Genomic DNA, 16,453 nt, shown 5'->3' with positions numbered 1-16,453 from the left:
TACTGGGAAAAAATTGGTGTGGGAAAAGGTTTTTGCCTTTATCCTATGGATGTAGGATTTTGTCTCAACCAATTGGGAATGTGGGGAATTCAACCAAATTTAGCCTGGGAGTTACCATTCTCAGGGGCAGGTTGTGACAGGGAGCGCCTGAATTTGGGGCACCCTGGAGGTCACAGTGCCCCAGCGGGAATGCTCAGGGCCCTACAGGAGAGGGGTCCCCAGGATGTGCCACCTCTGGAGCAGGAATCCCCAGGACGTGGCACCCCCAGAACGAGGACCCGCCTGAGATAAGACCCAGGTGTCACCACAGCAGAGGAGCCCTTTTCCCCCAGGACAGGACCCCTCTGGATGTGCCCCCCCAGGTCAGAACCCGGCCCCCGTCTGACTCTCAGCACAAACGGCCTCTTCCTTCTGCTGCCAGAGAGAGAAAGTGAAAGTGTTGTGGGGCACAGACGGACACCCCCATCCCCCACTGCCCCCCCACCCCTCTCTGCGCCCCCGCACCCCCTATTCCCCCTGCACAGGGTCCCCCCAACCCGTTCCCTGCTCAGGAGCTCCCCAGGATCACTGAGCCGCACACTGGGGGTGAGGCAGCGTGGCCCAAACGTGAGGAAATGAAGGACAAAACAGAAATAAAGAGGAAAAAGCCAAAGGGTGGGGGGGACACAGAACCGGAGCTACCCAGGACCCCCCTGTGATGCCGCCCCAGGTAATGAGCGCCCTGGGGGGGCCGTGCTGGGCCCTGGTTCACCCCAAAATCTGAGGCACCCGGTGAAGGAGCTGCGACCCACGAGCCCCCCCAGGCACTGCCCATCCCTGAGACCCCCATTCCCCTGGGAACCCGACCGTGGCAGCCCCATTCCCTGTGTCCCCCTTTTCTTGGAGCCCCATTCTGGGTCTCCTGTTGCCCAGCATCTTCATCCCCTTCCCCCCAACCCCTTTGCCCCCATTCCCTCAGGAACCCCCATCCTGAGTACCCCCCGACACATGGGGACCCCCATTCCCCAGACAGACACTCCCTGTCACTTCCCCTCTCTCCCCATTCCCCTGGGACACCCATCCTGAGATCCCCACATGCCCTGAGCCCCCCACTCCTGGGAACACCATGTCCGACCATGTCCCCAGCCTGTCCCCTGCTGTGTCTCCACCCTGCCCCCACCCTGCCACCACCCTGCCCCAACCAAGGGTCACCAACACGTGGGGATGAAACGTGACCCCGCTTCCTGCCCACCAGCCAGGGGACAGGTGGCCCCGGCAGCGTGTGACAGCCAGCCGGGGTGGCCGGGGACAGCAGGATGGCCGGGAAGGTGGCGCTGCTCCTGTGGGGTGAGTGCCCTGGGCACTGGCCTGATGCCCGGGGGATGGGCCCTGGTGAGGCAGAGAGCGGTGGGGAGGGGGCAGAGGGGGGCTTCGGGGTGCCCTGAGGTCCCCAAGGCCAGCAGAGCCCGAGCATGGGCATGGACCCCATAAAGGTGACCGGAGTCGTGGGGTGATTGTTTGGGGACAGCCCCACACTCCGTGCCTCGGGTGCCGCGGGGGGGTCCCCACGGTGCCACCCCCACCCAGCCCTCTCCCTTCCCCCTTCCAGCCCAGACCCTCGGCCTCGCTGGTGAGTCCTCGGGGGGATGCCATGTCCCTGCCCCGCTGTCCCCATCCCGCGCTGGCCCTGGCAGGCTGGTGTCCCCTGTCACCCGCAGGCGCCCAGACCACCCAGCTCCTCGTGCAGCCCCCCTGGACGCCGCCGGTGCTGTGGGACCGGGTGACACTGACCTGCCAGGGCTCGGGCACTGCCGCTGCCACCACCTGGTACAAGGACGGGCAGCGCTGGCGGCTGCAGGGACCCGACCGATTCCTTGTCACCGACAGTGGCACCTACCAGTGTCACAGACCCGGCACCGGGCGCAGCCCCACCGTGAGCGTCTCCAATGGTGAGGGGGGGTTGGGTGTGCCCGGCCTGGCACCCGCGGGGTCCCCGAGGGCTCTGGGTGGGCTCCGCTCCATGGGTCACCCCCCCTTCGTGTGACGAGAGCCCGTCCCCTGCACACGGGGACATCCCTGAGCATCCCAGGGCGAGCGGAGCCCCGTGTTGGAATTGGGGACCCCTGGTGCGCTGGGTGTGACCCAATCGGCGCGACCCGGTGCCATCGGGACCCCACGGATGCCCGCGATGTGATGGGATCCCCCGTCCCCCAGCCTGGCTGGTGCTGCAGGTGCCGGCGCGGGTGCTGCTGGAGGGGGACACGGTGACACTGCGCTGCTGGGGCGGGCAGGACAATCCGGTGGCTTCGGTGTCCTTCTACCGCGAGGAGAAACAACTGCAGCTGTTCCGCGATGGGACCGAGCTGTCCCTGACCCCTCTGCAGCTGCAGGACAGTGGCCTCTACCGCTGCAGGGGCTTGGTGAACTCCGAGGTGTCATCGGAGTGGAAGGAGTCGGTGTCGGCGCCGGTGACAGTGACAGTGCACGGTGAGCACCCCACAGCCGCCACCCTGACACCCCGACACCCCCACACCTCAGCACCCTCACAGCCCCTGCCCAATGCACTTGCGGTAACATCCTCCCCCTCATCTCCTTTCCTGTCATCCCTGTGCCGGTTGCTGGAGGGTCCCCCCAAGCCCTCCGAGGGGTCCCCCCTGAATCTCAGCTGCCTCAGAACCCCCAGCCCCCTAAGGCCCCGAGCCCCCCTCCTGCACCTCTTGTACCACGACGGGCGGTTGGTGGGGGGCCCGCAGGGGTCCCCGCAGCTCCTGCTGCCCGCCGTGGGGGTCTCCCACTCGGGGAATTACAGCTGCCAGGTGCGCTCCGAGCGGGGGCCATGCGGAAGAGCAGCGCCCGGCTCCGCATCACGGTGCGCAGTGAGTGCGGGGATGGGCACGGGGAGCCCCGACAGCCGCCACGGGTCCCCCAGTCCTGCCTGAAACCCTCCCTGGGTCCGCCATCACTGCCCCAGTCCCGTTCATCCCTCCCTGGGTCCACCTTACCCCTCCCTCCATCCTTTCCCCAGTCCCTTCCCAAGTGCCCCCATTGCTGCCCCAGGTCCCTCCATCCCTCACTGGATCCCCTTCCTGGGCCCATCTGCTCCCTCTCTGAGTTCCCCCAATGTTCCCCAAGTCCCACCATCCATCTCCCTGTCTCCTCACCACTTCCAGGAGTTCTCCCACAACCCCCTCCAGGTCTCCCGTCCAGCAATCCTCCCTCCTTTCCTGGGGCCCCTCTCTCTCACTGAGTTCCCCTCCTACTGCCCCTTTTTCTCTTTCTCCTCCTGTGTCCCCTCCCGCAGGGGTCCCGCTCTCGGGGGTGTCCGTGTCGGCGCAGCCTCCCGGGGGACAGCTGGCACTGAGGGACCGCCTGGTGCTGAGCTGCGCCGTGGCCATGGGGACAGGTCCCCTGTCCTTCTCCTGGCACCGGGGGGACTCGTGGGCACCGCTGGGCACCGGCCCCCGCCTGGAGCTGTGCCACGTTGGGGACAGTGACAGCGGCCACTACCAGTGCCGGGCCAGCAACGGGGACAGCGTGGCCGAGAGTGTCCCCCTGAATGTCACCGTCCTGGGTGAGCGGAACCTCAGGAATGGGGTGACCCCACCCACCACATCCCCATCCCCCCTGGCCAGGTGCCAGCCCCGTCTGTGTCTCTGCAGTGCCCGTGGCCAATGCCACCATCAGCCCCGATGCCCTGGCACAGCCGGTGCGTGCAGGTGACCCCGTGACCCTGCGCTGCTCGGTGCAGGTGGGCTCAGCCCCTGTCACCTTCACCTGGCTGCGCAACGGCAGCGAGGTGGCCCGGGGTCCCCTCCTGGAGCTCGGCGACGTCCATGTGGGACATACCGGCACCTACCAGTGCGTGGCCACCAACCAGCTGGGACAGGACGGGCACCGCGTGTTCCGGGTGCTCAGCCCCGAGCTGGCACTGACGGTGACACCGTGGGGACACTGGGGCACAGGTGGGCTTACTCGGGGTCACAGGGGGGTGCAGAACCCCCAGGGTTCTAGGTGACCTCGGTTTGACCCCCTCTCTGTCCCCAGCAGTGGCCGCAGGGGTTGCCGGGTCCCTCCTGTTCCCGGTCCTGCTCGTGGGTGTCATTGTGGGCTGTCACTGGTGGCAGCGCCTGGGTGGGTGACAAGAGGAGGATAGGGGTCCCAGGGAGGTGTAGGAAGCTCCCAGATTTGGGGAGCAGTAGGGGAGCACTCACAGCCTCCCACAACTGTGAACCCACTGGGGGTCCTGGGGGATTTGGGGCAGTGCTGGAGGGTCTTACAGGGATGCTGGGGGTTCTTTCAGGGGTCCTGGGAGATTTTTAGGGGGTCCCTCTTCCTCCTGGGCTTTGGGTTCTTGAGGCTGAGCTGGTCAGGTGCACCGGGGAGGTTCATGAATTCTAGGGGGGGGCTCCAGAGATGCTCAGGGGTGCTGAGCAGAGCTGAGAGTCCTGTAGGGGTTCAGGATTCCTGTGTGGGGTCAGGGACACAGGGACCCCACAATCACCTCCCCTCTTTCCTTTGCAGCCACCAGGAAGCACCAGAAAAGGTGAGTGGGGGGCTCTAGCCACAATCCCCCCCTTATCACCCCCCCACAACTCTCCATCCCCTCCCACACATCGTCTTTATCCCCACAGGGCCACCAAGGAGCCCCTGGCCCCCCCAGAGGGTGGGGAGGTTCTGTACACCCTCGTCGTGAGCACCAAACGGGGCGTGAGTACAGCGGTGGGAGGGAGACGCGCGGCCAGCAGGGGGCGCTGCAGGGATCACTCACAGCCAGCAGGGGGCGCTGCAGGGATCACTCACAGCCACCAGGGGGCGCTGCAGGGATCACTCACAGCCAGCAGGGGGCGCTGCAGGGATCACGCCCGGCCAGCAGGGGGCGCTGCAGGGATCACTCACAGCCAGCAGGGGGCGCCCCGGTGCGAGCTCGAACCCCTCAGGGGCGATGGCGGCCTCGGACGGGAGGGAGGAGGGGAAATCGCTCCTTTTGCAAACTCACGGGCACCAATCGGTCCCGGCACCACCAGCGGCAGCGGGCAGAAGCGGCCAAGGCAGCAGCTTCGATCCTAGCACCCAATGGCAGCGTAGCAGTGTCCCGGGGCCAGGCACACACCCTGCGTACCACCCGCGACCGCTCTCCCCGATCCTGAAGGGAAGGAAGGCAGCACCCACTCCCAGCCCAGTCTCGGGTCCACAATACCCATAAACGCCCAGCTTTTCACTCCCTTTACATCCTTCAGCCTGTTATAAACATATGTTATAGTATTGGCTTCTCGCAAAGTATTAAAGTAGATGTCATATAATGTTAGAAATGCTTTTTGCTGTGTGGATGTAGTTTTCTCTCGTTTTAGCAAGAATGTTAGCAAGTGTGAGCACGTAAGAGAATCTCCAAGCCAGCAGAGGATGAGGCCCAAGGAGCTGCTAATCAACACTTTGTCCAGAGAACAAAAGGGCCCAAAGGCTACTCTGCCCAGAGAACGGGCGGCCAGGAAGGTCGGAGAGCCCTTATCACCACTCTGCCCGGGGGCAAAGAGGCCCAAAGTTGCAATCAGCCCTGACTGTCTGGAGAATTAAGAGATCCACCCTACCATCGACTCTTACCTAGCAGGCCCAACCCCAAGAATCAAAAGAAATAAAACCACAAGGCAGAAGAATATGCATGCTCTAAAAAGGTGGACCCAAGGAGTGGCCATGCAGAACAGCTCCTGGAAAAGTTTGAATATGCATAAAGAACAGACAGTAATAATGGTATAAAAAGGACTATCCTTGAGCATCAGGTGTGCTCTTGGCAGAGTGCCAAGACAGCTGGCCGTTATCCCTTTGCTTTATTTTATGTGTCTCTTATTGTCTTTATATGAAACTCTTTAAATTCTAACAGGAGAGTGAACCTCGTTTTTCACAAGCCCCACCACAGCAGCTTTGGGAATGCTGAATTCCCCACGGATGTTGAGCAAAGCAGGTGCTCAGTGCTGAGTCTGCCAGGGCTCCTCAGGGGGCTCCACAGCATGTTTGGAATTCCTGCTCTTCCTGGGCCACTGCTGGCCCCGACACAGCAGCCACAGGGGGAGGAGGGGGAGGAGGAGAGGAGAGCAGAGCCACAGCCCCGAGGGCTCTGAAGCTGCAGCTGCAGCACAGGGACAGCACAGGCCGGGAGCAGTGGCTTGGGAGGTCAAAGCGGGGCTGAATTGGAGCTGCTCGGGTCAATGCCCGCGTTGTGCTCTGGGTGCTGCAGACCCTTAATGAGGTGCTGCAGACCCTTAATGAGGTGCTGCAATTAGACCTGGAGTTCCTAAAGTTCAGCCGTGCTCCTAAAGCATCCCTGTGCACAAACACACGGCTCCGCTGCCTCTCGCGGGGATTTTGGGATCCTGAGGCAGCACTGGACACATTTTGAGGGACAGGTGCCCTCAGCTGTGGCCAGAAGGAGCTGTTTTGGCTGCCGGGAAGGTTGTGTGGTGCTCACTGCTGGTGTTGGGGATGATTGAGCGCCTCTGCCATGCGGCCGGTGCTTGGCGCTGGGCGGCCGGGAAGGCCGAGCTGGAGCAGCGGCTGAGGCGGGAGCGGCTGGAGCAGGCGGCCCACGGGAGCAGCAGCTGGCCACGCTGGTGGAGCAGGAGCGCCGGGAATCCCGCAGGGTGCTCAGGTGATGCACAGGGGGTCGGGGGGCACTGGGTGGGAGGGGCCGGGATGGAGGGACCGGGAGCCCACAGGGGAGCCCCGAGGGGGGAGGGACCGAAATGGCCGAGGAGAGACCCCGGGACGGTGGGGGAGCAGAGACCCCGGCGTGGAGCCCGCGGAAAGGAGGGACCGCAATGGTGGTCCCAGAGCACTGGGAAGGGGCCCGGCTGCCATCGAGCTGCGGGTGCCGGGACTGTCACGGGGTGTCTGAAGCGACTGTGACAGCGCCTCCGAAGCCACTGTCGCGATGTGTGGGGACCGACTGTTGCCATGGCAACGCCTCCAACAGATCCTGGAACTAGAGGCGTGTGCTGGAACGGGCCAGAGTAGTGGGCCTGGAGCTGCCGTGAGCTGGTGTGAAAAACAAGGTTCACTCTCCTGTGAGAATTTAAAGAGTTTAATATAAAGACAATAAGAGACACATAAAATAAAGCAGAGGTAACGGCCGGCTGCCTTGGCACTCTGCCAAGAGCACACCTGATGCTCAGGGATAGTCCATTTTATACCATTTTTGCTGTCTGTTCTTTGTGCATATTCAAACTTTTCTAGGAGCTGTTCTGCATGGCCACTCCTTGGGTCCGCCTTTTTAGAGCATGCGTATTCTTCTGCCTTGTGGTTTTATTTCTTTTGATTCTTGGGGTTGGGCCTGTAGGTAAGAGTCGATGGTAGGGTGGATCTCTTAATTCTCCAGACAGTCAGGGTTGATTGCAGTTTTGGGCTTCTTTGCCCCCCGGGCAGAGTGGTGATAGCTGCTTTGGGCCCCTTTGTTCTCCGAGCAGTTGTGATAGCCGTTCTTAGGCCTCATCCTCTGTTTGCTTGGAAGTTATCTTACTCGCTCACACTTGCTAAATTCTTGCTAAAAAGAAAGAAAACTGCATCTACACAGCAAAAGCATTTCTAGCATTATATAATATCTACCTTAATACTTGCATAGAAGCCAATATTACAATATATGTTTATAACACTGGGAAGGGCAAATCCAAGTCATGGCAGAAATACAACTGCAGCAGCCCAGAGGAGTCAGAGGGCTGGGAGAGGAACAGCCCTGCAGGCAGCGAGTGCCGGAGGAGGGAGTGGCACGAGGGGCTGCAGGTGCTGGAGTGGGTATTTCAGGGAGCCCAAAGGGCATTGTTAGGCTTTGGCAGAGCTGCTGTGGAGACAGAGGCAATTCCACAGCTCAATCCCTGGCCTGGGCTCTCCCACCACCCTTCTGCTGTGGGGCTGCTGAGGGTGCACGAACAACAGGGACCTACGGCCACCACAACAGGGCCCCATTGGCAGCACGGCACCGACCAGGACTGCGGGAGCCCATCCCTGGGATGAGCCATGACCTGGAGAGCTGGGAGTGCTCAGGCAGACCTGCTGAGCCTTCAAGAGCCCCACATGGCCAGAGCATGAGTCCAGTGAAAAGTGGCCACTGACAGGGACTGGGGGGGCCTGAACCAAGTGCCAGCCCCACTGAGAGCGGCTGTGCCAGACATGCTGGAACTCCAGGGCGAGCTGGAGTCCAAGACAGCCAAGTGGTGCCAGCATGGACATTGGCAATGCCTTTGTCCCCATTCCTGTGGCAGCAGAGGGCAGGCATCAGTTTGCCCTGACCTGGAAGGGCGTCCAGAGCCCCTGGAACTGACTGGAAACACAGCCCCACCCTGTGCCATGGACTGATCCCGACTGCCCTGGGAAAGGGGGAGGCTCCAGAACACCCCCAGGGCCTTGGTGACATCATGGTGTGGGGGAGCACGACAGAGGAGGGTTTGGGAAAGGGCCCAAGAGAATCCAGAGCCCCCCAGTGCCCCTTTAGTGGCCCCAGAATCACATCTTGTTGTCCCTGATGTCACTGGGTTCCCACAGCCGTGTGTGGGCTCCTGGAAGCTCTGCATAGGTCACCTGAAGGTCCTGGGGTGGGGTGGTGCAGAGGGATTCTTTGAGAGATACTGGTTGTGGGTACCTGGGTGGGGGGGTGACACCCATGGGTGACGTGTCCCTGCATCCCTCCCCTGTACTCACCCCCTGCCCACCCAGCGCCTACAATGTGGGTGTACAGCACCTCCCCCTCTTGCCAGGGGCCTGAAGGCTCCGGGGGGGCCCTGCTACATCCCACTCCCACCATTCCTGTCCCCCTCTTCCTGTCCCCACAGCCACCCCACGACTCCGGTCACATTTAAGGGGTCCATGCCCATGCTCGGGCTCTGCTGGCCTTGGGGACCTCAGGGCACCCCACAGACCCCCTCTGCCCCCTCCCCACCGCTCTCTGCCTCACCAGGGCCCATCCCCGGGGTGTCAGGCCCGTGCCCGGGGCACTCACCCCACAGGAGCAGCGCCACCTTCCCGGCCATCCCGCTGCCCCCAGCCACCCGGGCTGGCTGTCACACGCTGCCGGGGCCACCTGTCCCCTGGGTGGAGGCTCTTTGGCCAAAGAGGAAGGAAGAGAGGTCAGGTCTGTACCCATGTGCTGGTGGCCCTTGGTTGGGGCAGGGTGGAGACAGGCTGGGGACATAGAGGGACATGGTGAGACATGGTGGGGACATGAGACTTGGGAGTCCCAGGAATGGGGGCTCCAGGAATGTGGGGAGCTCAGGATGGATTTCCAGAGGAACAGGGGGCCCCAGGGATGGGGATCCTGGGGAATGGGGGTCCCCACTGGTGGGGGGACCAGGGATGGGGGTCCCAGGGAATATGGGCGCCACAGATTTGGGGTCATGGAATGAAGATCCCAGGGGTGGAGGGTCCTGAGGGACTGGAGAGCCCATGGGATGGGGTCAAGGAGAGGGGGGTGCTGGGCAATGGAGATGCTGGGAAATGGGCGGCATGGGATGGGGGTCCCCAGGAGAGGGGACTTAGGGAATGAGGTCCCATGGTTGTGGTTCCTAGAGGAATGGGGGTCCCAGGCATGGGCAGTGCCTGGGTGGTCTTGTGGGTCACCGCTCCTTCACTGGGTGCCGCAGATTTTGGGTGAGGCAGACAAAAGCAGAGACTCCCGTAGTGTTGATGGTCTGTGGGGAACACCACGGGGTTCTCACGGAGCTCCGGCTCTGTGCTCCCCACCCTGGCAATTTTTCTTCTCTTTGTTTCTATTTTTCTTCTTTACCTCACTTTTGTGCACTCCCCCTCCAAGTTCATGGCTCGGCGATCCTGGGGAGCTTCTGGGCAGGGAATGGGTTGGGGAGACCCTGTGCAGGGGGAATAGGGGGTGCAGGGGCGTAGAGAGGGGTGGGGGGGCAGTGGGGGATGGGGGTGTCTGGCCATGCCCCACAACACTTTCACTTTCTCCCTCGGGCAGCAGAAGGAAGAGGCTGTTTGTGCTGAGAGTCAGACGGGGGCGGGTTCTGACCTGGGGGGGCACTGGGGCACGAATCCCCAGGACGTGGCACCCCCAGAATGAGGACCCACCTGGGACAAGACCCAGGTGTCACCACAGCAGAGGAGCCCTTTTCCCCCAGGACAGGACCCCTCTGGATGTGCCCCCGCAGGTCAGAACCTGCTCCCCGTCTGACTCTCAGCACAAACGGCCTCTTCCTTCTGCTGCCCGAGAGAGAAAGTGAAAGTGTCGTGGGGCACAGACGGACCCCCCCAATCCCCATTGCCCCCCCACCACTCCCAGCACCCCTCCACCCCTCTTTCCCCCTGCACAGGGTCCCCCCAACCCGTTCCCTGCTCAGGAGCTCCCCAGGATCACTGAGCCGCACACTGGGGGGTGAGGCAGCGTGGCCCAAACGTGAGGAAATGAAGGACAAAACAGAAATAAAGAGGAAAAAGCCAAAGGGTGGGGGGGACACAGAACCGGAGCTACCCAGGAGCCCCCTGTGATGCTGCCCCAGGTAATGAGCGCCCCGGGGGGGCCGTGCTGGGCCCTGAGTCACCCCAAAATCTGAGTCACCCCGTGAAGGAGCTGTGACCCACGAGCCCTCCCAGCCACTGCCCATCCCTGGGACACCCATTCCCCTGGGAACCCGACCGTGGCAGCCCCATTCCCTGTGTCCCCCTTTTCTCGGAACCCCATCCTGCCTCTCCTGTTGCCCAGCATCTCCATCCCCTTCCCCCCAACCCCTTTGCCCCCCATTCCCTCAGGAACCCCCATCCTGAGCACCCCCTAACACATGGGGACCCCATTCCCCAGACAGCCACTCCCTGTCATTTCCCCTCTCTCCCCATTCCCCTTGGACACCCATCCTGAGATCCACACATCCCCTGAGCCCCCCACTCCTGGGAACACCATGTCCCACCATGGCCCCAGCCTGTCCCCTGCTGTGTCTCCACCCTACCCCCACCCTGCAACACCCTGCCCCCACCAAGGGCCACCAACACGTGGGGGCAAGACGTGACATCGCTTCCTACCCACCACCCAGGGGACAGGTGGCCCCGGCAGTGTGTGACAGCCAGCCCGGGTGGCCGGGGACAGCGGGATGGCCGGGAAGGTGACGCTGTTCCTGTGGGGTGAGTGCCCCGGGCACGGGCCTGACACCCCGGGGATGGGCCCTGGTGAGGCAGAGAGCAGTGGGGAGGGGGCAGAGGGGGGCTGCGGGGTGCCCTGAGGTCCCCAAGGCCAGCAGAGCCCGAGCATGGGCATGGACCCCTTAAATGTGACCGGAGTCGTGGGGTGGCTGTGGGGGACAGGAATGGGGACAGGAACAGGGGGAGAGGAATGGAGGGAGTGGGATGTAGCAAAAGGAACCTTGGGGCTGGGGCAGCTGTGGGGACAGGGCCAGGGGGACAGGGTTGCAGGGACAGGGACAAGGGCCAAGCACCATCAGGATGGGCCACGAGGCCAGGTGCCATTGGGATGGGATCATGGGCAGAGGGCCGTGGGGATGTGGCCGTGGGGACAGGTGCTGTGGGGTGGGTGGAGGTGACTTGGACAAGCGTGGGGCGTCCACAGTGTCCCCATGTCCTGCCTCAGCCCAGGGTGACAGAGGTGTCCCTGTCCTCAAGACCTCCGTGTTAAACCGGTGACCCCGTGGGGACAGTCTGGGGACAGCCCCACACTCCGTGCCCCGGGTGCCGCTATCCCCGCGCTGCCACCCCCACCCAGCCCTGTCCCTTCTCCCTTCCAGCCCAGACCCTCGGCCTCGCTGGTGAGTCCTCGGCGGGATGCCACGTCCCCGCCCCACTGTCCCCATCCTGTGCTGGCCCTGGCAGGCTGGTGTCCCCTGTCACCCGCAGGCGCCCAGACCACCCAGCTCCTCGTGCAGCCCCCCTGGACGCCGCCGGTGCTGTGGGACCGGGTGACACTGACCTGCCAGGGCTCGGACACCGCCGCTGCCACCACCTGGTACAAGGACGGGCAGCGCTGGCAGCTGCAGAAGGGACCCGACCGATTCGTTGTCACCGAGAGTGGCACCTACCAGTGTGACAGACCCGGCACCGGGCTCAGCCCCCCCGTGATCGTCTCCAATGGTGAGGGGGGTTGGGTGTCCCCAGCCTTGCACCCGCGGGGTCCCTGAGGACTCTGGGTGGGCTCCGCTCCATGGGTCACCCCCCTGGTGTGATAAGAGCCGGTTCCCTGCACACGGGGACATCCCAGAGCATCCCAGGGTGAGCGGACACCTGTGTTGGAATTGGGGACCCCTGTTGTCCTGGGGGTGACCCATTGCCTTCGTCCCGGTGCCGTCGGGACCCCATGGAACCCCACGGTGTGACCGGACCGCCCCTGTCCCCCAGCCTGGCTGGTGCTGCAGGTGCCGGCGCGGGCGCTGCTGGAGGGGGACACGGTGACACTGCGCTGCCGGAGCTGGCAGGACAACCCAGTGACCTCGGTGTCCTTCTACCACGAAGAGAAACAACTGCAGCTCTTCCGCGATGGGACCGAGCTGTCCCTGTCCGCTCTGCGGCTGCAGGACAGTGGCCGCTACCGCTGCAGGGGCTGGGTGGAATCCAGCCTGTCCCGGGGGTGGAAGGAGTCGGTGTCGGCGCCGGTGACAGTGACAGTGCACGGTGAGCACCCCACAGCCGCCACCCTGACACCCCGACACCCCCACACCTCAGCACCCTCACAGCCCCTTCACAGCAATCTCGGGATCACGCTCCCCCCACCCCATCTCCTTCCCAGTGCTGTTCCCGGTGCTGGTGCTGGAGGGTCCCCCCGAGCCCACCGAGGGGTCCCCCCTGAATCTCAGCTGCCTCAGCACCCCCAGCCCCCTGCGGCCCCGAGACCCCCTCCTGCACCTCTTCTACCGGCACGGGCGCTTGGTGGGGGGCCCGCAGGGGTCCCCGCAGCTCCTGCTGCCCGCCGTGGGGGTCTCCCACTTGGGGAATTACAGCTGCCAGGTGCGCTCCGAGCGGGGGCCGTGCGGAAGAGCAGCGCCCGGCTCCGCGTCACGGTGCGCAGTGAGTGCGGGGATGGGCGCGGGGAGCCCCGACAGCCGCCACGGGTCCCCCAGTCCTGTCTGGGGTCCCCGTAGCACTCCATGACACCTTCTCGAGGTCCCCCATCACTCCCATCTGTCCCTTTATCACTCACCGTGTCCCCTCACCCCTCCCTAGGTACCCCTCTCCCTCACTTAGGTCCCTCCATGGTCCACAGGTCCCATCCATGTCTGGCTCCACAAAACCTTCCCTGTGGTTCCCTCCAACCTTCTCCAGGTTGCCCCTCCATGAACCTCCCTGGGGTCCCTTCCACCCCTTCTGATCCTCCCCCCCACCTCTTGGCCCCCTTCTTCCTCAATGGGGTCTCACCACCCCTCCCTGACCCTCTCCCACCCTGAGTCCTTCACTGGCCCCTGGTGTCGCCCACCCCCCCCGGGTCCCCGATTCCCTTTCTGCCTCTCCCGCAGGGGTCCCGCTCTCGGGGGTGTCCGTGTCGGCGCAGCCCCCCGGGGCACAGGTGGTACTGGGGGACTGCCTGGTGCTGAGCTGCGCGGTGGCCACGGGGACAGGTCCCCTGTCCTTCTCCTGGCACCGGGGGGACTCGTGGGCACCGCTGGGCACCGGCCCCCGCCTGGAGCTGCGCCACGTTGGGGACAATGACAGCGGCCACTACCAGTGCCGGGCCAGCAACGGGCACAGTGTGGCTGAGAGTGTCCCCATGAATGTCACCGTCCTGGGTGAGCGGGACCCTCAGGAATGGGGTGACCCCACCCACCACATCCCCATCCCCCCTGGCCAGCCCCGTCTGTGTCCCTGCAGTGCCCGTGGCCAATGCCACCATCAGCCCTGGTGCCCTGGCACAGCCGGTGCACGCAGGTGATGCCGTGACCCTGCGCTGCTCGGTGCAGGTGGGCTCAGCCCCTGTCACCTTCACCTGGCTGCACAACGGCCGCGAAGTGGCCCGGGGTCCCCTCCTGGAGCTCAGCAACATCCATGTGGGACATTCCGGCACCTACCAGTGCGTGGCCACCAACCAGCTGGGACAGGACGGGCACCGCGTGTTCCGGGCGCTCAGCCCCGAGCTGGCACTGACGGTGACACCGCGGGGACACTGGGACACAGGTGGGGTCACTCAGGGTCATTGGGATTGCAGCATCCCTGCAGTGACCGGTGACCCTGATGTGTCCCCCTCTGTCCCCAGCAGTGGGTGCAGCGGTTGCCGGGTCCCTGCTGTTCCTGGTCCTGCTCATGGGTGTCATTGTGGGCTGTCACTGGTGGCATCGCCTGGGTGGGTGACAATGGGGCCAACGGGAGCCCTGGGGAGCTGGGAGGCCACCGAGAATGTGGGGATGATGGGGCAGCACCCACAGCCCCTGACTTGGGCAGCGCTGAGTCCCCAGTGACCTTTGCTCGAGGTCCTCGATGATTTGGGGTGGTGTTGGAGGGTCGTACAGGGATGCTGGGGGTTCTTTCAGGAATCCTGGGGCAGTTTGGAGGGTGCCCATCCCTGCCAGCCTTGGGGCTCTGGGGGCATCAGGACAATAGGCTTTGGTGTGGTTCAGGGGTTCTGGGGGACTCCAGGAATGCTGGGGGTGTCCTGGGGGGAATTGAGAGCCTTGTGGGAGTTCAGGATTCCCGAGGGTGGTCAGGGCCTTGGGAACCCCACAGTCACCCTCACTCCTTTACTTTGCAGCCTCCAGGAAGCACCAGGAAAGGTAAGTGGGGGGCTCCAGCCATGAATCCCCCTTTTACCCCAACCCCAAGACCTCCCATCCCCTCTCACACATCCCCCCATCCCTGCAGGGCTCCCCCGGAGCCCCCGGCCCCCCCGGAGGAGGGGGAGGTGCTGTACACCCACGTCAGGAGGACGAAGCAGACGCAGGGTGAGTACGGGGTGGGACACACACAGGGACACGTCACCCACGGGGGGTGTCACACAGATGCCACAGCCAGGGTCTCCTGCAGGGCCCACCCGCACCGCTCCGCCCCAGGATACCCAAGTGACCTACGCGGAGCTGCTGGGACCCCACGGGCGACCGCGGGCACCCAGTGACATCTACGGGAACGTGCTGGGACACTGAGGGTGCTGGGGGACACTGGAGGACCCAACTGACTTCTGCTGGGCCCAAAATGCAGCTTTTTGCTGAAACTGGGAGAAATGGTGTTTCTTTGTTAGACTCTCTCCTGCTTTAGGAATGGGATTGTCCAATTTCCTGCTTCTACTAAAAACCTTTCTCTCCCTGTCCGGCTGTGGAGGGCAGTGAGAGAGAGGCTTTGGTGGGTGCGGGGCGTCCGGGCAGCGTCAGCCCACGGCAGGGCAGGAAGGAGGAGGGTCCCGCTCAGGGTGCTGAGCAGATCCTTGTGGGATTTGCCTGAGTTTTGGGGCTCCCTCAGTGCCTTGGGCAGAGGCACAAAATGATGCATTGCTGCATTTCCGGGCTGCTTCCCTCGCAGCTGCCCCTGCAGGGGCGCTTTCCAGCCAGCCCTGCTCTGCAAACCATCAAAGGCCCTCGCTCGCAGAGCCACTGCTTGGGCTCCCCTTGGCTTTTGTGCTTCTCACAGGCCTGAGCAAACCACAGCCACGCCTTTTCCCCCACACAATTCTCACCTTGCAGCAGCTTTAAAGCGACGAGAGTCAAAGCCAAGGGGGTGGGGGGGACCCTCAGGTCCTGGCTGCCCCTGGGGCTGGCCAGAGCAGGGCTGGCCAATGCCCATCCCTGCGCAGTGGGGTTGTGGTGTGGCCTGGCCCCACACTTGGATGGCCACTGGCTGCACGGAGGAGTTTGGGAGCTGCTTCCTGCCTGGGGCTCCATTCCCAAGCTGCTCTTGCCGCCTCTGATCCTGCAGGGGATGAATGAGAATGGAGAAGTGTGGAATAGGTTTTCTCCCAAAACCGATAAACCCAAAGTGTCCCAACCTCTCAGGACAGAAACCCCATGGCAGCGGGGGAATGTGGGGATAGGGGTGGTGTAGCCCCACAACACCTTCACACGCCCCCCTCCCCTCCCCCCGATTTACAGGGTCTCAGCCCAGCGGCATCAAATTGGGGCCAGATCCGCCACTTCAGGGGGAAAATACCTGCAGTTTTCACAGTGCTGCGGGGGAGGGGGCAGAATGGTCCTCGGGTGTTGTGGGCAGAGGAGGGGACGGCCACGAGCGTTCCAGCCTGGTTCCCAGCACTGAGACCCTGAAGGAGGTGTGGGGAGGGCTTTGGAGGTTTTTAGGGTTTCCTCCCCTAATGACACCCAGCCCCTCTCACCCCCTGCTCTCACCCCCATCGGGGCTTCTTACTCGCGCAAGAGTCTTGGAGGGATGTGGGATTGGAGGGACAGGCTGCACCTTAGCGGCTCCCAAAGGGGAATTTGGGGTTCCCAAATGGGGGGGACTGTCAAATGGGGGAGTAGAGGGGACAGAGTACCCCCCAGATTGGGCCACGCCCGAGGTCACAGTGCCCCAAGGAGGTCCAGAGAATGGGGATCCTGAGGAGGGGGAGTCA

The 16,453-nt window shown here is 63.6% G+C and overlaps 1 protein-coding gene across 1 annotated transcript; it reads left to right on the top strand.

The window, feature by feature from the left end:
- Positions 1-1,295: 1,295 nt before the first annotated feature.
- On the top strand, positions 1,296-15,038 carry LOC309583069 (Fc receptor-like protein 4; the record flags this gene model as incomplete). Its single annotated transcript, XM_082298588.1, has 15 exons — positions 1,296-1,326; positions 1,698-1,912; positions 2,271-2,466; positions 3,281-3,550; positions 4,024-4,110; positions 4,501-4,522; positions 4,611-4,686; positions 11,706-12,048; positions 12,313-12,585; positions 13,425-13,694; positions 13,834-14,079; positions 14,159-14,245; positions 14,651-14,672; positions 14,761-14,840; positions 14,923-15,038. 15 exons carry the CDS (start codon positions 1,296-1,298, stop codon positions 15,036-15,038), a joined length of 2,334 nt encoding a protein of 777 aa, XP_082154714.1.
- Between the last annotated feature and the right edge of the window lie 1,415 nt (positions 15,039-16,453).

This window comes from Coloeus monedula, assembly GCF_965178545.1.
Source record: "Coloeus monedula genome assembly, chromosome: 29".
Classification (NCBI taxonomy): domain Eukaryota; kingdom Metazoa; phylum Chordata; class Aves; order Passeriformes; family Corvidae; genus Coloeus; species Coloeus monedula.
The sequence above is the reverse complement of the archived record's forward strand: the minus strand, read 5'-3'. Positions and strand labels throughout refer to the sequence as shown.